This window comes from Muntiacus reevesi, chromosome 2 (assembly GCF_963930625.1).
Source record: "Muntiacus reevesi chromosome 2, mMunRee1.1, whole genome shotgun sequence".
In the NCBI taxonomy this organism is placed as follows: Eukaryota; Metazoa; Chordata; class Mammalia; order Artiodactyla; family Cervidae; genus Muntiacus; species Muntiacus reevesi.
In genome coordinates this window covers 172,759,352-172,780,203 of record NC_089250.1, presented here as the reverse complement: position 1 = coordinate 172,780,203, position 20,852 = coordinate 172,759,352, and the positions used below count along the sequence as shown (strand labels likewise).

Below are 20,852 nucleotides of genomic sequence, written 5' to 3'. Positions count from 1 at the left end.
GGGACGCGTGTTAGCCCGACCACCTGACCCTGGTTAATCTGCTCACATTTAGGAAACTTCCCGGTGCTGAGCGCCGGCTACGGTGCCGCGGGGGCTACAGGGAGACCTGGGAGGCGGCGGGGGCCCCGCCCCTCCCGGTACCCGAGGCGCTGATTGGCCGCGACCCGGGGGCCGGTCGCCGCGGGTGGGGCGCGCGGGAACGAGCCTGACTCCAGCGCAAGACGAACCTCAGTGTAGGCGCAGCCGTGGTGGTACCTGTTCTCACCGCCCTTCCCGGACCCCGGATACCTGCGCTCCGGCCCCCGAAGGCCGGCGCGCACCCCACGCCCACCGGACCCCCGCCATGCACGGCCTCGGGCTGCTGCTGCTCGCGGCGCTGGGGCTGCAGGGTGAGTGAGAGCGGGAGCGCTCTGCCTGCGCCGCCGCCTGGCCCGCGGCTCCCAGGGCGGAACTCTGGGCTCGTCTCGGGGAGTCGCCCAGTCAGCGGGGCGGCCCGGCGGTGGACGCAGGGAACCTGCGAAAGGGAACTGTGTGGGTAAACGGTCACCGGGGCGTTTCCTGCGCTGGCGGAGGGCCTGGCCGGGAGGTTCAGCGTGAAGGGCCGGCTGCCCCGCTCCATTCCAGGGCTTGCGGGCGACTGGGACCTCTGCTGGGACCCCAGCCTGGCGAGGAAGAGAGGATGAGGAGCGGTGACCTGGAGCTGGGGGGTCGGGGACACCCCGCGGAATTTCCTGGCCACCTGGGGACCTGCCTCTCTCTGGGGGGGCTGGATGTGCTGCCAGCCTTTACCCCCACCCTGGCTCCCAAGAGCCTCCTGGGGTTCTGGGGTGAGGGCACTTCCTAGGCAGGCGCCCTCCCCTCGACCTCTCAGCCCTGGAGCTTTGCCAGACGGTGTACCGGGGGCACGACCACTAACACTGGCAAGAGGAAGACTCTCAGGGGTGAGGCCGGGGGTCAGTTCTGGGTCTGGACTGTCTGGTCGGGTACAGGGCAGCTACTAGCTCCAGGCTGGGTGAACCCTGCGGAAGCGGGCTCTCGCTCCGCCTTTAGATGCAGTTGTGTGATTATGGAGATGAAAAGTGTCAGCTCTGAGTGCTGGGGGGGCAGACCCGCTTCCCCCCACCCCCCAGGGCCTGTGTGCGTCCTGACCCCTAAGAGGGGGGTGGTATCCACGCCACCCTGGGCTCTGGGTGGCAGCTGGTAAGCTCCTAGACGGGCTGGTGCTGCAGTGTCTCTGGGCACTGCCCGGGTGGGGTCCTGTGGTCTCTTTAAGGCAGGGCCCCCACTCGGCCTGGGGAGCCAGACCTCAGGGTCTGCGGTGATTCCCCCAGAGAAGGGGCCGTGCACGGCAGGCTGGGAAGGGATTCCTGGGGTGGGAGGGTGTGCTGTGCACTGCTGACCCCCTTTCCCGCAGAGGTCGCCCCCGGGGCCGCCCTGCCCCACGTGGAGCAGTACGAGGTGGTGCAGCCCCGGCGCCTGCCTGCACCCCGCGCTCGGCGGGATCTGCCCTCCCGCCTGGTAAGTCTCGGCGGGACACTGGCCTGGGGGTCCCTCCCCCCCGCCCCAACCTGGGCCCTCAGAGTCCGTTTCCGACTCTGGGCAGGGTGACAGCTCCCTGTGTGCCCCAATCGTAGTAAGGGGGCTGAGGGCTGGGGGGCTTCCAGGCCTTTGGGCAGACTCCTGGGAGCTCACCTCCGCCCGAGCAGCCTGCCCCCTGTTCCCAGGCCTCACCTTCTTCCGTCCTGCTCACCCCGGAGGCAGGGCCACCTTGGGTTAGGGTTAGGCAGCCCCGTCTTCCTTTCTGGAGCCCGCCAGCCGGCCTGGTTTCACTCTGAGACATGAGGTGGCTCCGCGGGCGGGGCCGGGCTGGGATTCCCCGGGGCTGCCTGGGGGCATTCTTGCTTGTGAGGGTGGAGACAGCCCTGACCTGACCTCCCTGTCCCAGGAGGAGCCATCCACTGCCCTGGGCCCCCAGCCCCCTCTGCAGGTGCCCTGCACATGGTCCGGGGGCGAGGGTCAGCTGCAGCCTGGGGGCGTCCTTCCGGTCGGCCCGGGGCTGTAAGGGGCAGGGCCTCACAGGAGCATGTCCGCTTGAGCAGGGAGGTGACCCGGCCCCCGCGTCCTCTCTCCCACACGTGGCCTGGGAGGGGCGTTGTCCTCTCCCAGAGGCCTGAGGCCCAGCTTTAGGTGGAGCTGCCAGCCTGCCCCACCCCTGGGTACAGCCCAAGACCCGCCACCCCTCCAGGTTTGAGGTGGGCGTGGCCGGGCAGGGCCTCACCCTGGACCCCTCTCTGCCCTCTGCCCAGGGCCTGTACCCAGAGAGTGTGAGCTACGTCCTGGGGGCCCGCGGGCACACCTTCACCCTGCACCTTCGGAAGAACAGGTGAGCGCCCACCCTTCCCCCTCCCCGCCCCGCGCCATCTCCAGCCTCTCCTCTGTACCAGGGGCGGCCAGGGCACCACGGTGGCTCTTTTCCAGGGACCTGGTGGGCTCGGGCTACGCGGAGACCTACACGGCCGCCAACGGCTCCCAGGTGACAGAGCAGCTGCAGAGGCAGGTACGGCCCCAGTGCTCCTGCCCTGGGCCAGCAGCGGGCGCGGGGAGCCGGACGCGGGAGCGGCGTCCTTACACCCTCCTCCCGCAGGACCACTGCTTCTACCAGGGCCACGTGGAGGGGCACCCACACTCGGCTGCCAGCCTCAGCACCTGTGCCGGCCTCAGGTGGGTGCTGCAGGCCGGGCGCCCCTCGCCCTCCAGAGGAGTGAGCGGGGCCCAGGAGGAAGGGGTCGGCTGGGCGCGGCAGTGGGGTCCCTGGGGCCACAGCCTCAGAGCCACACTCGCCTCTGCCTCAGGGGCTTCTTCCAGGCGGGCCCCACCGTCCGCCTGATCGAGCCCCTGGCGGGGGCCGGGGAGGAAGGGCCACACGCCCTGTACCTGGCGCAGCACCTACAGCAGAAGGCTGGCACCTGCGGCGTCAACGACAGCAGCCTGGAGAGCATCCTGGGGCCGCGGGTGTCTGCAGCCCTCAGACCCCGGGTAAGTGGAGGCCCAACGCTTCTTACTGCTCTGCTTGGGCCTGCGCGCCCCCAGGCTGTTGGCTGCTAAGTGAGGGACGGGTGGGCCTGCGCCTGGCTCCACCCTGCGGTGGCAGAGCCTCCGACCCCCAACGGCTCACCCAGCGCTGGAGGGAGCGGGCGCCAGCTCTAGGGCCCAGGAGATGGTCAGCGTGTGCAGACGGGCTGAGGACAGGAGGGCTGTGGCTGGTGGCTGACCGGATTCTTGTCACCGCTTTTCAAAAGTGGTCAGAACCCAGAGAGACCCGCTACGTGGAGCTGTTTGTGGTCACGGACAGCACGGAGGTACTTGGTGCGGGGTGCAGGGGTGATGGGCGGGCGGGGGCCCCAGGCTGCCGCTGAGGGTCTGCCTTCCTCCAGTTCCAGCGGTTTGGGAGCAGAGAGGCCGTGCGTCAGCGTGTGCTGGAGGTGGTCAACCACGTGGACAAGGTGGGCGCTACTTCTGCCCTGGGGGCTTCCAGCAGGGGCCGCGGGACCCCTGGGCAGCTCACGCCCAGCCTGACAAACCCCGCTGGACCGGAGGGTTGGGGCGGCCGTGGTGGTGGGCTGGCTGCAGGTAGAGCCACCCGCCAGGGGGAAGGGGGAGCCGGGACCCTGCCCCAGCCCTCGAGACCCCTCGCATCACAGTGGACACAGCGGGGCTTCAGGCCCTCCGCAAGCCTCACCGCCGAGCCTGACCCTCACGATTCCTCTAGCTCTATCAGGAGCTCAATTTCCGCGTGGTGCTCGTGGGCCTGGAGATGTGGAATGGTGGGGACAAAATTCAGGTCAGCTCCCAGCCCGACGCCACACTGGACAGCTTCCTGGCCTGGAGGGCCCGAGAGCTGGTGGGCCGGCAGGCGCACGACAACGTGCAGCTCATCACGTGAGCGAGCTGGGGGCGGGGCCACACCGGCCCTGGGGGAGGGGCCTGGGGCGCGGGCTTGGGGTGGCCCCGACGGACTCTGCTCTCCTTCCTAGCGGGGTCGACTTCACCGGGACCACCGTGGGACTGGCCAGGGTGTCTGCCATGTGCTCCCAGGGCTCGGGGGCTGTAAACCAGGTGCGGGGTCTGCACGGGTGTGCGGGACCGAGGCTGTAGCTGGCCCGGGGGCGGGCTGGCCGCGAGGCCTGGGGCTTGACGCAGAGCAGGTGAGGGGGACAGGGCGCTCAGGTCCAGCCTTCCGCCCCCTGCTGCGCTCTGGCCGGCTGGGCAGCACTGACGCTGTCACTGTTATTTGTAATAACGTTACCGTATATCTACTATTTGAAAAGTGACGTTGGCGGGAGCACCGCCAAGGCCCTCAGCCTCCCTGGGGCGGACAGTTGGGGAGGAGTGGGCAGTGAGGTGGGGCATCCGCCCTGTGAGCAACCCCAGCCTGGATGGCCCCCCTGCAGGACCACAGCCCGAATCCCATCGGTGTGGCGAGCACCATGGCCCACGAGATGGGCCACAACCTGGGCATGGACCACGACGAGAATGTCGCCGGCTGCTATTGCCCAGTGCCGCGGGAGGGTGGCGGCTGCGTGATGGCGGCCAGCATCGGGTGAGGCTCCGCGTCCAGCCTGGCCCAGGGCCCCAGGGCTGGGAGGTGCTGTCAGCGAGCAGAACCAGCTCCACCCCCCCCTCCTGATAACAGGGACGCCCAGCAGCTCCCAGTACCCCAGGGAGCCCTCCTGGTAACGGGGATGCCCCCCAACTCCCAGTACCCCAGGGAGCCCTCCTGGTACCGGGGATGCCCCCCAGCTCCCAGTACCCCAGGGAGCCCTCCTGGTACCGGGGATGCCCCCCAACTCCCAGTACCCCAGGGAGCCCTCCTGACAACGGGGATGCCCCCCAACTCCCAGTACCCCAGGGAGCCCTCCTGACAATGGGTATGCCCCCCAGCTCCCAGTACCCCAGGGAGCCCTCCTGGTAACGGGGATGCCCCCCAACTCTCAGTACCCCAGGGAGCCCTCCTGACAATGGTGATGCCCCCCAACTCCCAGTACCCCAGGGAGCCCTCCTGACAATGGGGATGCCCCCCAACTCCCAGTACCCCAGGGAGCCCTCCTGATAACGGGGATGCCCCCCAGCTCCCAGTACCCCAGGGAGCCCTCCTGATAACGGGGATGCCCCCCAGCTCCCAGTACCCCAGGGAGCCCTCCTGACAATGGGGATGCCCCCCAGCTCCCAGTACCCCAGGGAGCCCTCCTGGTACCGGGGATGCCCCCCAGCTCCCAGTACCCCAGGGAGCCCTCCTGATAATGGGGATGCCCCCCAGCTCCCAGTACCCCAGGGAGCCTCCTGGTAACGGGGATGCCCCCCAGCTCCCAGTACCCCAGGGAGCCCTCCTGGTAACTGATAACTGGAAGGCCTCCCCCCAGCTCCCAGTACCCCAGGAAGTTCAGTCAGTGCAGCCGGGCCGACCTGGAGACGTTTGTGGAGAAGCCCCGCACGGCCTGCCTGGTGGACACGCCGGACCTTGACCGGCTGGTGGGCGGCCCTGTGTGCGGAAACGGGTTCCTGGAGCGCGGGGAGCAGTGTGACTGTGGCCGCCCCGAGGTACAGAGCCGAACACCGCCACCCTCCGCTGTCTGTGCTCGTGGGCCAAGTTTGCCTCTGCAGGCTGGGCGTCTGTTCCTGACCCCTGGGTGCCCTGCGCACTCACGGCCACACCTCCCGAAGCGACCGGCAGGGCTGCTGGGTGGGAGTGACCGGTCCTCCCGCAGCGGGGGCGGGGGGCCCGGCGTGCAGCCCACTCAGACCTTCGCTGTCGCCCCTGCCCCAGGACTGTCAGAATCGCTGCTGCAACGCCAGCACATGCCTTCTGGCTGAGGGGGCCGAGTGCGCCCACGGCGCCTGCTGCCACGAGTGCAGGGTGAGCCTGGGGCCCGGGCTCAGGGCAGGCGTGCAGGCTGGGGGCCTCCCGTTCCCATGGTGATCTTGGCACCCTGGAACCAGGTGAAGCTGGCCGGAGAGCCGTGCCGCCCCGCGAAGGACCAGTGTGACCTCAGTGAGCACTGTGATGGCCGGTGGCCCACATGCCCCGAGGACGCCTTCAGGGAGAACGGCACGCCCTGCCCGGGGGGCTACTGCTACAACGGGGCCTGCCCGACGCTGGCCCGGCGCTGCCAGGACTTGTGGGGGCCAGGTGAGGCGGGCACAGCCGCAGGACCGTCAGGGAGGCGAGGGTGGCAGCAGGTCCCAAGCCGGAGGACTGACCCACTCCTGCCTACAGGCTCGCGGGTGGCCGTGGAGACTTGCTTCCGCTACAGCATCTCCGAAGGCTGTCAGGCTGGGGTCCCCCTACAGTCTGGCAGGTGAGTGTCCCTCGTGGCCCTACTCCCCTAGGGCCAGGGCCTGGGATGTCCCCCTCCCTGGGGCCACAAGAAGGTCCTCTACACAAAGGAGTCTGGGGCTGAGTCGGGGCCTCTGGGATGGCGGGGGTGGAGGGGGCCGTCCTGCCCTGCGGGACCCTCGGGTGCTGCCCTTGGAGGAGGGTGGGCCCCTGGGGGTGGGATGTGGATGCCTGTGGCCTCGGAGCTCCTGGCCCGCTGAGCTTGGAGCAGGAGGCCCCGCAGAGCGGCCCCACGCTCGTCCCTCTGTCCCCAGGGTCAACAGGTGCAGCACTCTCTTCTGCGAGGGGGGGCAGGAGCCCCCGGAACGCGGATACTGCATCCTCACCACCTCCTCAGGCATTTGCCGGGCTGTCGTCCAGGACGGCAGCACCGCGTACGAGCCGGTGCCCAAGGGCACCAAGTGCGGCGAGGAGCAGGTGGGCTGGCACGCCTCCTGGTCAGGCTGCTGGGCTCGGGGCGAGCTTGCAGGGCCCAGAGCAGGGCCGTGGTGGCTGCTGGAGCGCACTGCCCCGGGTAGAAAGTCAGAAGGCGCACGGGGCTGCGGGAGAAGCCCCATGTCAGTGAACGGGTTTGAAGACGGTCTGCGAGCCCTGGGGGTGGGCCAGGGGGTCCTCCGGCCCTGGTGGCCACAGACAGCTGGCCGGGCACGGTCCTTCCCCACGGCCGAGGTTGGCCAGCAGATGACCTGTAGGCGGGGCCATCGAGAGGGTGGGGGCCGTGACCTGCCCCCCCAGAGCCCAGATGCAAGCTGGGGGGCGTCTCTGGCTGACGGTGGAGACTGGGTACTTCGAGCAGGGGTCTAGACTGGCCATCTCAGGAGACCCCACTGCCCTCCAGGTTTGCTGGGACGGCTTCTGCCAGGACCTGCACGTGTACAGATCCAGGAACTGCTCCGCCCAGTGCAACGGCCATGGGGTACGTGGGCCCAGGGTACAGCCCGCCACCTGTCCTCTGGGCTTGAGATATGCGCCGGCCAGGCTTGGCCCCCGCCCCGAGGCAGACACAGGGCCAAGGCTGGCGCTCTTGAGACGTCGGGAGCTGCCGGGACCTCCCGAGGCGGGGACTGTCGGGGATCTCCCAGGTGTCAGAGCCGGTGGACACGTGGGCAGGATAGTCAGGTGTGAAGCCTCTGGTTCTGAGCTCTGACACTGGGAGGGCCAGGGCTCCGGGGCTGTGCCCTCCTGGGTTCCTTCCTGGGGAGGACAGCCCACCGTCAGACCGCCCGGCCTCCCGCGGCGCTGCCTGCTTTGCTCAGAAAGCCCTACAGTGTCTGGGAGGGCTGCGACTCTCGGCACCCGCGATGAAACCGTGGTGGCGGTGGTCCTAGACACCCCGCCCATCCTCTGTCGGGGGGTTCAGGCAGCACAGCGCATGGGGGTCCAGGCGCCCTGACTCCCGGCCGTCCCCCAGGAGTGCAACCACAAGGGCCAGTGCCACTGCCGCCCGGGCTGGTCCCCGCCCCACTGTGCAGAGCTGCTGTCCGACTCGCACGCAGGTAGGCCGGGCCCGCCCGCCTGGGCGCCTCCTCACGTTCTCAAGCCTGACGGGGTCTGGCCGGGGGTCCTGGGCAGGGCTGAGAGGAGGCCGTGTGCCCCTGAACCGGGAGGGGCCTGTGGAAGGTGTGGCCTTGCAGCCTGACCCCACAAGTCCAGGGCGGCCCTCCCGGAGGAGGGAGGCCTGTCCCAGAAGGAGAGCTGCAGGCGGCACAGGCTGCTCCTTGCTGGATCCTTAACCCGCCCTGGGCCCGGGACACTGGCCTCCCAGCCCCACACCGTCCCCCACTGAACACAGACCTGTGCACAGACCTGCGGCCAGCGGGGCCTGGCCCAGCCACACCCGCATCACCAGGGCCGAGGGCCGCCCGCCCAAGCCCTCAACTGGTCCCCTGAGAGCCCAGAGTGCCGGTGTCACGTACCGGGTCTCAGCGCTTCAGACAGGCCTGGGCTTTGGGGGGGCTGTGGCCAGGGCTCTGGCTGTTGGCTTCGCCGAGGAGGTGGTCCCCTCCTCGCCCCTCCTCAGCTCCGGGCTGGCCTGGCCAGGGTTGAGATGCTGGCGGGCCCTCCCAGTCCCTGCTGCCTCGAGCCAGGTCCAGCCCTAGTAACGCCTGGCCTTCTGTGCTCCCACAGCCCCTGGGAGCCTCCGAACGCGTGTGCTGGCGGGCGTGGGCGCCCTGGTGGTGCTGGTGCTGATCCTGGTGGGCGTTCTCATCTACCGCAAGGCCCGGCGCCCAGTCCGAAGGAGGTGGGGGAGCTGTGCTCTGGGCTCGCAGGACGTCAGCATGTGCACGGCCAGTCGCCTGCTGGCGCTGTAGGGGGGAGAGGGGACACCATGCTGGCGGCCCCGCCCTGGGCCCCTGCCTTCTGCTGTGGGAGCAGGTTGGGCTGTGGGGACACGTTGGTGACGAGGAAGCTCAGAGAAGGCAGCACCGGCCCACCGCCCGGGGGTGACACTGCACTCTTGAGCCCGCTGTGCCGCTGTGTGGGGACCTCGCCCCGTGCTGGCTGCAGGACACGCTTGCCAGTGGCCTCCAAGCGCCCCTGCCCCGGGCCTGGCCCGACCCCAGAGCTCTCCCTGTGGGGCTGTGGCCTGCACACCCCCCGGGGCGGCTGCAGCTGAGCCATCTGGGGCTGGGCCAGGGTCCCTACACCCGGGAGCCTCAATTCCCTGGGCTGAATCCTGAGGCCAGGACGCACTGACCCATCTTATTTCTCCTAGGAATGTGGCACCCAAGTCGGCCATGGGGCTCTCCAACCCCCTGTTCCAGGAAGGGCTCAGCAAACCTGCGAAAGGCGGGGCTCAGGCTCCCCCTGGCAGCTCCCTAGAGCCGGCCCCTTCCTCCCAGCCCCCCAATCCCACAGCTTCCTCAGTGAGCCCTAAGCGCCCACCCCTTGCTGTAAGCGCCAGCCATCCCGACAGACTCCTGGCTACCCCCAAATCTCAGGTTCATGGGGCTTAGAGTGACCACCGTTTGCAGGCGAAACCAAGGCTCTAGGACGAGGGGTCTGAGCACCCGCCTGAGCCGGGAGCAGCCTCGAGCCTGAGGCTCAAAGCCTCCGCAGCGTCCATCCCAGGATGGTTCAGAGGCACAGAGGCCCGTGCTGCTGCCCAGCATCTCCACGTGAACCCAGGGCTGGGGGAGGGGGCTGTGGCTCAGGCCCCGCCCAGTGTGGAGCAGGACGGGGGACCCCCACAGTGCACACACCTGGGGCCTCCTCCCCACTCTGGGAGGGGCCAGAACCTTGGGTCCTCAGCGGGTGGGGGACAGCTCTGAGCCAGGCCTCTCTGGGGGTGGTTGCCCTGGGAGACCCAGACTCACACCTGCTCCCTTCAGCCTCCAGCTGCCATGGCCAGCCCACCGTCCCCTCTTCCTGTGTACTCCCCGCAGGCCCCGGGCCAGGTGAGCAGGGAGGGGGCACAGCGCAGGCCCTGGGGGAGGAGGGTCTGTGGCTGTACCTGGCGGGCCAGGCGCCCAGTCTCGCAGCCCAGCGAGGACATGAACAGTACCCAAGGGGGCCTGGGGGTTCTGACCACTCCTTCCCACTCCCAGCAGCTCAGACCTGCTCCTCCCACCAAGCCCCTTCCGGTGCTGAAGCCAAAGCAGGTGAGAGGGCCATGGGGGAGGAGCTCAGGGGCGCTGTGGGCTCCACCTCCATCCTTTTGAGGCTTCTGCGGTTTGGGAAAGATCGCCTTGGGCGCGTATGGGAGGCCCTTCTGCCCACCGTGAGGTCTGGCTCTGGTGGGTCGCCTCCACTGCTGGGAGCACTGCTGAGGGTCCTACACACTCCTGGACACACTCTCACCTCCCCACATGTGGGGGCTCCCCCACTCTGACAGACGGTGAGGCCTGGAAGACCAGGCTTTCTCTTCCCTCCTGGGGCAGGGCTTCACCCACCAGGCGTCCCATGGGCCCCGTGTCAGCCTGTCCGGCCCCGGTGGTGTGGAGTCATCACTGGTTGCAGTGGTGTCTGTGGGGACTCGAAATCACTGTTAGGGCCCTCTTCCCCTTGTGGTCAAAGCTTGGAGGTGCTTGGAGAGATGCCAGCCTGGTTCCTCCTCAAGCTAACCCATGGGGCCTCTGTGGGTGGATCTCGCCTGGGACAACCGTTACTGCAGTATTTATTCAATGAAGATTCCCTATTTCTCTTTTCTTTTTTACTTTTTATTTTGAGTTAATTTTAGAGTTACAGTAAAGTTACCAAAAAAAGTCTTTAAATAAAGTTTTAGGAGGGGTTTTGACAGGCCAAACAGGGATGGGGGTTGGGCAAACAGATTTCCGGTCCAGGAAGCTGGGGCAGCCAGGGAACTGTGCTGGAGAAGAAAGTGCAGGCCGCCCCAGTCCTCAGCCCCTAGCCACACTCAGCAGGGCCCTCTGGGCGCTGGGCTGCACCCTACCCTGGCCTGGGCTGAGCAGGACTCCTGCTAGAGACCTTCCTTCCCCACCCCAGCCAAGGTTGCCCCTGGAAAGCTGAAATGCAAACAAACGCACATTTTAGTGGCGAATCCTTGGTTTTAGACCTTTCAAAGACCCACATTCTGGCAATTTAAGAGCTTTTCCTGGGCAATGTTGGGGTGGGGTGGGGTGGGGTGGGGTGAGGTGGGGAGTTGAGGGGAGAGGGCAGGGTGGTGAGATAATCCGACAGGCCCAGGAATGGGGGTCCTGCCACGTTTGGGTTTCATTCAAGGGCGGTGCCAGCCAGGGTGGGGCGGTGTCGAGGGCAATTTTCTGTAGAGCGTGCTCAGCGCAGAGAAGCCTGCAGGCCAGTCTGGGGCGGAGCACAGCACCCAGGGAACTTTCTAGAAGTGCTGGGCAGACAGCGCCCGGGCACTGCCAGCCGTCAGCTGTGTCTCCATCCTTCCAGGTCATCAAGCCGACCTGCGCTCCCCCGATGCCACCCGTCAAGCCTGGAGTGAGAGGGGCCCAGCCTGGACCCACTCAGGTGAGGCCCTCACTTCCAGAGCAGTGCCCACCGGCTGGGGCAGAGCGAGCTTGCTTCCCCAGAGAAGCCGTAACCTCTGCTCTGCACTCTGTCAGAGGACTTTTCAATGCTTGCCGCTTCTTCCGGCTGCTAGCGTCTTTTTCTGCACTGGTTTAAGTACAGACGTCTGTTAAGAGAACAGACTTTAAAGCATCAACTGTTAATACCCAGGGCTGTCGCCGCTCTGAGCACAGTCATGCTTTTGGATGAAATGAGGATCCAAATTTTAAGAAAAGTAAAAGGAAGTTGGATTCAGTTGTGCTTGTAGCAGACGGTGTTTACTATCATTTTTCCTTCCCCAAGGTTGCTCTGAAACCTCCTGTCCAGAGGAGGTGATGGGGCCCAAGCTCAAAGCACCCTGAGTGGTGTGGTCTTGTGACCTCGCCAGCAGCAGCGACAGATGTAGCCGCCTGGCCCCAGGCCTTCCACCCCCTCAGGGGCTGAGTCCTCTCTGAACTGTCCTAAGAGAAGAGCCAGCTCCTCAGGGCCAAGACCACTCTTCGTGTCTCAAGGTCACAGCCTAGCGCCTCCGGACCCGGGACTCCCTGGCTGGGCCCAGGACTCCCAGCTGGGCCATCGGCTGCTGTCCTGACCTGGGGAAGGAGGTTGGGGGAGGCCAGCCCCTCAACCGCGTGTGTCTTCAGACCGCCACTGGTGTCTTATCTGGTACCTGAAAACCTCAGGTGCACATTTAGCAGGGCTCAAAAGTTCAATAAAATGTTTATATTTTACGATTAAGTTATTGATCAAGTTTTAAATGACGGGAAGTTTTAACTAGATGAGTGTAAAGTGTTGCATGCGAAACAAGGGAATTTAATTTATAAGACCTAAGAATTCAACGTTTGTTAAAACAGAAGTCTACTGTCAATGTTGCTCAGTCGCGTCCGGCTCTGCGCCCCCTGGACGGCCGCGCGCCGGGCCTCCCGGCCCTTCAGCGCCTCGGGGACCCCCAGCCTTACTGCGCCGGGTCTGACTTTCCTCCCCTCCCGCGGGCACCGCGTCCTCACCTGCGCGCCCCGCCCTTCCGGTCCCGGCCCTGCCGCCCCGCCCGGAATTCCGGTCCCACAGGGGCTTCCGGCGTCGTCTCCCGGCAACCGCCCGACAGCCGGCCGCGCCGCCATGCTGAACGCAGCCAGGCCGCGCCCCCTGGCCCCGCCGCCGCTGCCGCCCGGCGCCCTCCACGGCCTCTACGCCTGGCTGGACGCGCTGCCGCTCCGCCGCCGCAAGCGCCACCTGGCCCGGGACTTCAGTGACGGCGGTGAGGGGCCGGGGGGCCTGCCCGGGGGTCCAGGCCGAGAGCCCAGCGCTCGTCCTCCTCGGCCAGCGGGAGTCCCGGGGCCCGATTGGCGGGACGGCCGGGCAAGGCCTCCGCGCCCTGGGCTCCCTGCGAAGCCGTGACGTGAAGGCCCCCGGGGAGGGGCGGGCGGCCCTGGGAGGAGGAATGGGGCGGCAAGCGGAGTGGGGGGCCCAGGAGTTCCTCACGGCCCGCCCCCGCCTGCCCGGGGGTCCGCTAGCAGCTCCTCGGAGCCCGCCGGCCCTCACGGTCCTCCCGCCGGGGCGCCCACACCCTGCGGGGACTCCCCGGGACCGCTCTCTATCCTTCTCCGCGTGGAGGCCCTGTGGGACGAATGATGCAAAACTCCGCGGTCCCTCGGCTCACCCCGCGCCCCTGCCCGCCCGCCCCAGTGATGCTGGCGGAGGTCGTGAAGCTCTTTCGCCCCCGGCTAGTGGACCTGCACAACTACGTCCCCACCTGCAACACCGGCCAGAAGCGCAGCAACTGGAACGTTCTCAACAGGCAGGGCTCCGAGCGGGGCTTTCCGCCCTGCCTCCCTGCTGGGCCCACTCCTCGCTCCCCAAGGCTGGCCTGCATGGGCGGCCTCCACCCCGGGGACAGGTTCTCAGTCTGTGTCCCTGCGTGGGCTCCCCTGATGCTCTGTCCACTTCCACTTGAGCCTCCTGGGGACTCCCCACCAAGAGGCCAGCAACAGTCAGCGTGACACACGCTCTGCAGCGCATTATTCGCCTCTCATGCACTCACCCGCCGAAAATTCTGGGTGACAGACTGCTCAGACCCAGCAGACACGGCAGTCAATGGGCCCAGCGAGTCGAGGGGGAAGACGGATAAATGAGATGGGGCCAGTGTCAGTGGTGACGAGCCTCGTGAGGACACTGAGGCAGGACCACAGCAAGTGAAAGCTAGCAGCCTGAGGGGGGACTTGGGTCTCGTGCGAGGCTGCAGTGGGGAGGGCGTGGGGAGCCACGAGGGCCCTTGCAGGACCCTGCCTGAGGGGACAGTGCCTTAGCTGGCTTGAGGCCTGGCAGGTTCTGGTGGGACTTACTCGGAGGGGAGAGAGACGGGAAGATGGAAGCGGGGTGGGCGGCTGCCCCCACCCCCAGAGCCCGGAGAGAGTGGCAGCTGCAGGCAGACGTGTGAGAGGTCAGGCTCTGAGCACTTTGGAGGTGAACGCGCAGGACACCCGCAGAGAGCAGAGGAGCCTCAGGAAGATGAGGGCTACCTAGGGAGGCGGCAGTGAGCCTGGGACTCAGCTGACCTGAAGACACACGCACTGTGTCCCATGACCCGCAGGGGGTGACCGGGAAAGAGATGGCCCCGGGCCTCTGTCAGTACGGGGGCCGGAAGGCACCCCAGTCCAGCGGCTCCACACGAGGTGAGCGTCCCCGCTGGGCCTCGTCTCAGGGCTGCACCTGCTGCCTCTGCAGGAAAGTCTTCCACAAGCTGGGTCTCACTGTCTCGGAGGAAGAGATCCGAAAGGTGGTCGTCAACACCCCTGGGGCCATTGAGCCCATCCTGTGTGCAGTGAGGGACAAGGTGGAGGCCTGCGAGGGCCTGCCCGGCATGGCTGGACACGTGCGTACCGTCGCGTGGCCATGGCCTCTGCTGTGTTGGGATGCGGGCTCGTTGCCTGCCCATGAGAGTAAAACCAGGAAGTAAGTGGGGACGAAGGCCCGTATCCCCGTGCACGACCTGCCTGCATCCTTTTTCAGAAGCGCTCGGGTCCAGGCTGTGCTGCCTCCTCCAAGGAGCATGTCCCCCTGCCCACTTGTGATGGGGAGACGCCCGCAGGCCTGCGGACAAGGATCGGGTCAGCCCCTCCCGGGGGTCTCATGTCACAACGCTGGAGCCCCTTGCAAGAAGCAGGACGCTCTAGTGGTGACGCTGGTGGGTGGGGCTCGCCTCCCCTGCACAGGCTGGGGGTGTCCTGACCGCCCCCACACCCCCACCCCGTGTGGGGCCCTGCACCCGGCAGACCGCCTTGCCCCCCACTGGGGCGGCACCTAGTGGGCAAGGCGCGCCTTGCTCAGGGAGCCCCGCTTCCGTCACCCCCGCAAGGGGCCCCCGCCCACAGGCCGCGTGAAGTGGCCATCGTTCAGGTTCAGGGGTGGCTTCTCCAAATGAGGAAGCCGTTCAGAGGTGTGGCGGGCTGCGCCTGCGGACCAGCTCAGGCCCGGCCCGGCCGCCCACACTGAAGGCCGGAGCTGACGCGTCCCGTGGTCTCACAGGCCTGCGGAGCCCCTTGGCACACTCTGGGGTGGAGACCCATTGGAGTCAGAGAGCTCCAGAGAAGATGGGCCACTGTGCATGCAGAGGGTAGGCTCCGGATTCAACTCTTTGCAACCCCCCCCACTGGCCCACCCACCCGCCTGCTAAAGGCCCGTTGTCTACCTTTCAGTTGCCCAGCCAGGGAGCCCTGGCACCACCTGGACCCTGGGCTGCCACAGCGGCTGCTGGAGGAAAAGGAGCAGGCGCTGACAGTCTTGCAGGAGACCATCAAGGTACAGGCCTGGCCATCCCTCCAAGCAGCTTGGACCAGCATGTGGCAAGGCGGGGGGTGGCCAGGCAGGGCCCCTGACTGGGGGAGCCCGCGAGCACATCCCAGAGATACCCAGAAGCAGAGGGAGAGTACAGTGGGCCTCCACCCCTCGGAGACTGACCACCCCAGCCTTGCCTGTCATCAGACACCAGAGACCACGAGTCAGGGGCTGCAGACTCACAGGCCTTGGTACCCGGACATATTGGAGGGCAGGCTTGAGGGCCCTGGCGCCCAGTCAGGGAGCAGAAGGCAGCTCCCTAAGGTGCAAGCCTAGTTCTGGGGGTGTATGCCTGTTCCCCCTCTCACTGAGGGTCTCCAGCACTCCCGGGTTCAGGAGGTGCTCGGGTCCCGTCACTGCCATTCAGCAACCACCACATGCTCCGGTGGGCGTCCAGGCTGCACTTTTGGACCCGAGACAGTGGAGGTGGGGTGTGCAGGCCACACGGCCTCGGGGTCAGAGGAGCTGTAGAAATGGTGATGACAAAGCGGTTCCTGCTGGCTCCGCGAATCTTGACGCAGTTTTCTTGAGGAAGCAGGAAAGTGGCATCATCCTGTGGTTTGCATCTGCTGGACGGCAGGGAGGAAGCCCTGTCTCAGCAAGGCCCGTTGCGGCCCTCACGCCCTGCGCGTCTGGGCCTGTGCTGACACGGAGCCACGGCCACTGTGGGCCGCAGAGCAACACTGTTTGAACCACACGGTGTTTTCCACTAGGTGGGCACCAGAGTGCTGCCGTCTGCGCTGCAGACCGATGGCCACACCGTCCGGTTTTGACTTGGGGGAGGGGTTGGTGGCCCCCCCACACCACCACATTGATCAAGAACCAACTACATTTGATTTTTGAAACCCAGAGGGCAAGACAGCTCACCTGCTGTTTGGTGGTGACACAGTTGAGTTCCGTTCCCGTGACTGTCACTGACGTCAGATAAAACATGCGGGGGCGGAGAGGCAGCATCCCGGGGCTGACCCGGGGGGGTGTCGGGGTCCAAGCCTGCAGCGTCAGCTGAAGCAAGGCGGCGCCCAGCCTCGGGATGCCCCTGCCCTTCACACTCGCCGCCAAGGGGCGGTGTGGCCAGGCCGGTGGTGTGTTGGCGCTCAGGGCCCTTGGAGGGTCAATCTGAGACGCCAGCTCCCTGCCTCAACCAGCGGGAGCCGTCTGTCCTCTGGACATGCTTTCGGGGGCAGACGAACTTCCAGATCTATTCATTCTTACTGCTGGGGCGTGGCGGGCGCTCTCCTTCCAGGAGGGGGACTTTGCTTGGGGGACTTTGGCCTTGCTTGGGGGAGGCTGGGGGGCAGCGGCTGTGCGTGAGGACAGCTGAGCAGGAGTGCCAGGCGGGCAGTCCTGACTGTCTGCACAGGGACATGTTCTCGGCCGTTTCCCTTCAGAAGTGACCCCTGCACGTGAGGCTGTCTCCTCGGCAGGCTTGCTCCGAGGACCTGCCCAGCCCGGCTGAGCCGCTTGGGCAGGGCTGCAGAGGGAACCGGCCAGGAGGCTCCATGGGTCTAGGGCAGCCCCTCCCTCTCCTGGCCTGCCCTCCATCACCTGGGGTCTCAGACTCATTTCAGGGACCCATGTTGTTTCTACCCAGAGTGGCCTGCGTGAGGACCTCTGGTCTGATCGCTGATGGTGTGGCCCTTGCAGGGGGGCTGGCTGGACACTCAGCCTGGGGCTGAAGCTGCCGCCACAGGAGCGTGGACAGGCGTCCCTCGGGGGTTTGTTCCTGCAGGTTCTGCAGATGAAGGTGACCAGGCTGGAGCACCTGGTGAAGCTGAAGGATCAGCGGATCGAAGCGCTCACGCGACAGGGGGACCAGCCCCGGGGAGGGGGTACTCCGGGCCGGAAGGGCCCCCTCCCCTGTCCACCGGACTCCGACCCCGAGCCCACATGGAAATCCCCTAGACTGGGTGTTTCTGGGTGTGGCCACGCACTGTCCATCAGACTTGGAGCGCAGAGGAGGGCCCGAGCCAGTGTGTCCACAAGCAGAGGCCTGGCCCCTCCTGACTGCACATCCCGGGTGCCTAGCCAATGCGGCCTGAGGTTCCCCTGCTGCCCCCCACCTCCCTGCCACCTCCCCCCACCGAGACCAGTTTGGATATGAAGATGGGCCTGGTTCCCTGGAGCCCCTGAGCTGTCCTGGCGTCACTGTGAATGCGGAGCATCTGCGGACAGTTGTGTGCTGGGGGGTCCAGGGTGGGGGCAGCGTCGCGAGTCAGCCAACCTGCCGTCCCGGGGACCCCGCGGAAACAGCTCGTGGGAGGTTGTGTTTCCTGAAGGGTGCCTGTGGGGACCTCACGGTGGTCATCCGACATAGCCAGTCACCGCTCCTTGCTCCAGAGGCTTTGGGGGTCAGCAGAGCCAGGACCTGCAGGAGGGCGCCCCCCAGTGCATGTGGGGCCCTGGCCCTGGGCGGGGGCATCAGGGTAGGGGCCAGGGTTCCCTGAGATGCTGAGGTTGGGGGGCAGGGGGCCGTGTCCTGGCATTCTTGCCTTCCTGCTCCAGCATCCAGGGTACTGCCCCCCTGCCCCCCCCCGGGCCAACTGACTCACTGCCCCCTTCCCGATACACGCACATGCCCCGGGCCCCTGCAGGGTTTCAGGAAGCAGTGTCAGAGCAGAAACCTCCGTCGGTTTTGGAGTTGCTCTGAGTCAGCCCACGTCCTCCCTGAGTCAGACATGCGGCCCTGGCCCCATAGCACGGGTCCGGCCCCCAGGCTTGGAGGTACCCGGAGTTTGAGGCAGAGGGTCTGCTTCCCTAGGAGGGGCTGTGGAGGCTGGGTTGGGGAGGGGGGCGTTGCCTAGGAGGGGCCAACTTTCAGATTTCTCCTGGGCACACCCTCACCCCTGGAGAGGAGCCCCAGGATGTGTGTCTGGGGGCGGGTCTGGGCTGCCCACTGTGGGATCCAAGCTGCAAGCAGCCCCCACCAATCCAGCGTCAGGAGCCACAGAGGGAGATGGGCTCCTCAGCCTAGCGCGCGAAGTGTCCCGGGGCAGGGGCAGGAGGGGGCTCACTGGGGGCACGAGGCTGGGGGTTCTCTGGAGGACCCTGAACCCCCCCCCCAGCTGAAGGCTCTGTGCCACCCACAGGGGCAGGAATGTGGAGGAGCAGCCAGGGTGGGGTCAGGCACAGGGCACACTGATTCAGCCTGGCCGGCGGCCGGGTGGCCATGTGCTGGGCAGTGCGTTATGGACAGAGCTGGCCAGGCCTGGGCCCTGGGGAGACACAGAGGCAGGACTGTCTCTGGAAGAACATGAGGTGAGGCCGCTCTGTGGCCACCCACTGAGCTAAGCTGCCCGTGCCATCTTCCACTCACTGCTGTTGGCCAGGGGCAGCTGTGTGCTGTTAGAGGCCTGTGTCACTGAGTTCACCCCAGCTTTCCCCTCGAACCCTGGGTGCACAGACAGCCCCTGGAAGTTAATGACGTTAAAGTCAGGCTGCCCACCCCTGCAACCAGGACGCAGACACCAAAGCCTGTTCGGTGTCCGCCTCCACGGGTGCAGGTGGACACCCGGGGGCCTGGTGTGTCTGGCAGATGTTTTTGCACGTGTTATTTCATTTTAAAACATTTTTAAGGGGAGACCTTCGGAGGTGCAGAGGTGTGAATGACAGCCTACAGGCCCACAGGGACCCCGCCTGCCCAGGGTGGGCAGAGGCAGCCGGCCCCTGGGCCTCTTCAGTCTCCTCCGGAAACGCCGTGGAGGTGCCCGCGAGGCCACCCCCTCACCACCCCGGAGCGTCCCAGGCTGGTCCAAGCACGCCCAGTGTGGCCAGGGCCGGAATCACGCCCAGCTGACCCTCCTTAAAAAGGCAAGAGGCTGTGATGGGGGCCTGGAGCCCTCCTGATCTGCCTGCCTGCAGTGGACTGGAGGGCTTTATGCTAATTCCTGTGTCAGCCAGAAACTCTCCAGGCCTCCTCCCACGTGAACGCAGGTGAGCGGTGTGGACTGTACCACGGAGCCCCCAGTGTAGACAGAAACGCCAGTGGCCTCCAGGCATGTGGGAGCTCCTGGCCTCCCACCGCGGCCCCCATGGCGCCCTCCCCAGCTTGGCACGTCTGTTTCCATGGTTTCTGAAGCGTCTGATCCAGCCTTTCCTTCCCAGATGGGTTTCAAGTGAGCGCCACCGACGCTGGGGAGATGCTGACCACGGCGGCGAGCTGGACGTGCTGCTGCAGATGCGTTTCAGAGTGGGGGCGGGGGCCATGCGGCCGCAAAGCTCCCAAGGCTTCGGTTACGCAGGAAGGTCCTCCCGAAGGGGCGGGCGGGGCTGGGCCCGCGACCTGCCCGGAAGGGGGGCCTGAGGCCAGGAACGGGCGAGCCCCAGAAACAGAGCTGAGAGGGGGCTTGAGAACAGGCGGACGTATGGGAGTGGGGCCTTGGGAGCCCAGCAAGGGTGACTTTTGAGCAAAGGCGTGAAGACAGCGAGGGGCTGCAGCTCAGACGAAGCGCACGGGGCATTGGGGACGGGGCTGGGGTCGAGGCTGAGGCTGCGAACACCCGGGCTACCGCGCCTGGGAGGCGGGCCGACCTCGTGGGCTAGGGCTCACCCAGAAGGCAGGGGCGCGGGTGCTTGACCACAGCTCCACAGAGCCATCCTGGAGGGTGGGGTGGACATGAACTCCGGGCTTCCCACTCCCTGGCATCATGCTGAGAGAGAGCCAGGCTGCGTTTCTGCGCCGGAAGGGGCAGCGGCTGGTCTGGTGGTGTGGATGTATTAAGTGTTCTCTGACACGTGAGAAACACCTTTCGAGAGAGAAACACCCTGGCTGCACAAAGTGTGTGAAAAGTGAACTAGTGACAGCTTCCATGAAACTATCGCAATATTGTAATTACTTTCCAAATAAAAAGTATATTAAAAAACTGACCTAGAGGTTCACCCAGAGGGTAAAGTTTGTTTAGCTCAAAAAGTGGGTGTTAGTCGCTCAGTGGTACTCTTTGCAACCTGTAGTCCGCCAGGCTCTTCTGTCCCTGGAATTCTCCAAGTGAGGATACTGGAGTGGGTTGCCATTCCCTTCGCCAGGGGCCTTCGGGATCCAGGGATCAAACCTGAGTCACCTGCATTGTAGGCAGATTCTTTACTGTCTGCGCCACCAGGGAAGTCCTGTTTAGCTCAAAGCTTTGATTAAATTCAAGTAGTAAATGAGTGCAGATTGCAATTGACAGAGATTAGAAATGAAAACCCAGAGAAAAGACAGGAAAGAACAGCAACTGGCTGCTGTCTCAAGGCGGCTTGGGCCCTCAGTGCCCCACGGGGCAGCTCCACCCCCTCCAGGGGCCCACCACTGCGGCCGGGTGGGGCTGCCCTGGAAGGGACATGCTTGCTTGCAGAAAGTGGTGAAAAGATGCCTGGAGAACAGGCTGGCAGAAGCCCGTCGGTTCACAGCGATGGCTCTTGGGTGGGAGAACAGTTACTTCCGTGTTGCTGACAGTTCCATCAGAGCAATGTGTTCTACAATCAGGAAAAAGAAGGATGCTTCTGGCAAGCTCACCTGAGACATGGTCCTTCTGGGCCACGCATACACTGGACATCTGTCCTGTCCCCTCACAGACCCTGAAAAGGACACGTTGTTCAAAGAGAGAGACCCCCCCCCCTCAGAGAACCAGCCAACACGGCAGCTGAAGTCACGATCCACTTCTCGCCTTTCAGC

At 65.9% G+C, this 20,852-nt stretch overlaps 2 protein-coding genes across 8 annotated transcripts; both read left to right on the top strand.

The window, feature by feature from the left end:
- Positions 1-228: 228 nt before the first annotated feature.
- Positions 229-12,109, top strand: ADAM8 (ADAM metallopeptidase domain 8). 4 transcript variants are annotated; one of them, XM_065920170.1, is made up of 24 exons: positions 229-389; positions 1,415-1,518; positions 2,307-2,383; positions 2,479-2,557; positions 2,645-2,721; positions 2,853-3,036; positions 3,300-3,359; positions 3,435-3,503; positions 3,770-3,939; positions 4,035-4,116; positions 4,452-4,600; positions 5,421-5,598; positions 5,825-5,914; positions 5,998-6,187; positions 6,275-6,356; positions 6,649-6,811; positions 7,233-7,310; positions 7,806-7,890; positions 8,522-8,636; positions 9,111-9,288; positions 9,727-9,792; positions 9,946-9,996; positions 11,255-11,332; positions 11,675-12,109. In XM_065920170.1, exons 1-24 carry the CDS (start codon positions 344-346, stop codon positions 11,705-11,707), a joined length of 2,484 nt encoding a protein of 827 aa, XP_065776242.1. In that variant the 5' UTR covers positions 229-343; the 3' UTR covers positions 11,708-12,109. The 4 variants fall into 4 exon arrangements, with proteins under 4 accessions (XP_065776242.1, XP_065776241.1, XP_065776240.1 ...); XM_065920169.1 differs by having other exon boundaries at positions 9,943-9,996; XM_065920168.1 differs by having other exon boundaries at positions 9,111-9,336.
- A 371-nt stretch (positions 12,110-12,480) lies between these two features.
- Positions 12,481-20,046, top strand: LOC136160227 (uncharacterized). 4 transcript variants are annotated; one of them, XR_010661580.1, is made up of 7 exons: positions 12,490-14,243; positions 14,381-14,555; positions 14,897-14,984; positions 15,067-15,169; positions 16,935-17,926; positions 18,779-19,135; positions 19,307-20,046. XR_010661580.1 is itself a non-coding variant. In XM_065923607.1 (5 exons), the coding sequence occupies exons 1-5, from the start codon at positions 13,980-13,982 to the stop codon at positions 17,304-17,306; spliced, it is 1,002 nt and encodes a 333-aa protein (XP_065779679.1). In that variant the 5' UTR covers positions 12,490-13,979; the 3' UTR covers positions 17,307-20,046. The 4 variants fall into 4 exon arrangements, 1 of the variants encoding a protein (XP_065779679.1); XR_010661579.1 differs by having other exon boundaries at positions 16,935-19,135; XR_010661581.1 differs by lacking the exon at positions 14,381-14,555 and having other exon boundaries at positions 12,481-12,629; positions 16,935-19,135.
- Positions 20,047-20,852: the final 806 nt, after the last annotated feature.

What these genes read in the sequence shown, in the direction of transcription:
- ADAM8 (XM_065920167.1), top strand. Translation starts at nt 344, where the DNA reads ATGCACGGCCTCGGGCTGCTGCTGCTCGCGGCGCTGGGGCTGCAGG. An exon ending in CCAGGACTTGTGGGGGCCAG is followed by an intron (nt 6,188 to 6,274) that starts GTGAGGCGGGCA and finishes TCCTGCCTACAG; the next exon opens with GCTCGCGGGTGGCCGTGGAG. An exon ending in CCCAGTGCAACGGCCATGGG is followed by an intron (nt 7,311 to 7,805) that starts GTACGTGGGCCC and finishes GCCGTCCCCCAG; the next exon opens with GAGTGCAACCACAAGGGCCA.
- LOC136160227 (XM_065923607.1), top strand. Translation starts at nt 13,980, where the DNA reads ATGGCCCCGGGCCTCTGTCAGTACGGGGGCCGGAAGGCACCCCAGTCC. An exon ending in TGCCCGGCATGGCTGGACAC is followed by an intron (nt 14,244 to 14,380) that starts GTGCGTACCGTC and finishes ATCCTTTTTCAG; the next exon opens with AAGCGCTCGGGTCCAGGCTG. An exon ending in TCTTGCAGGAGACCATCAAG is followed by an intron (nt 15,170 to 16,934) that starts GTACAGGCCTGG and finishes TTGTTCCTGCAG; the next exon opens with GTTCTGCAGATGAAGGTGAC.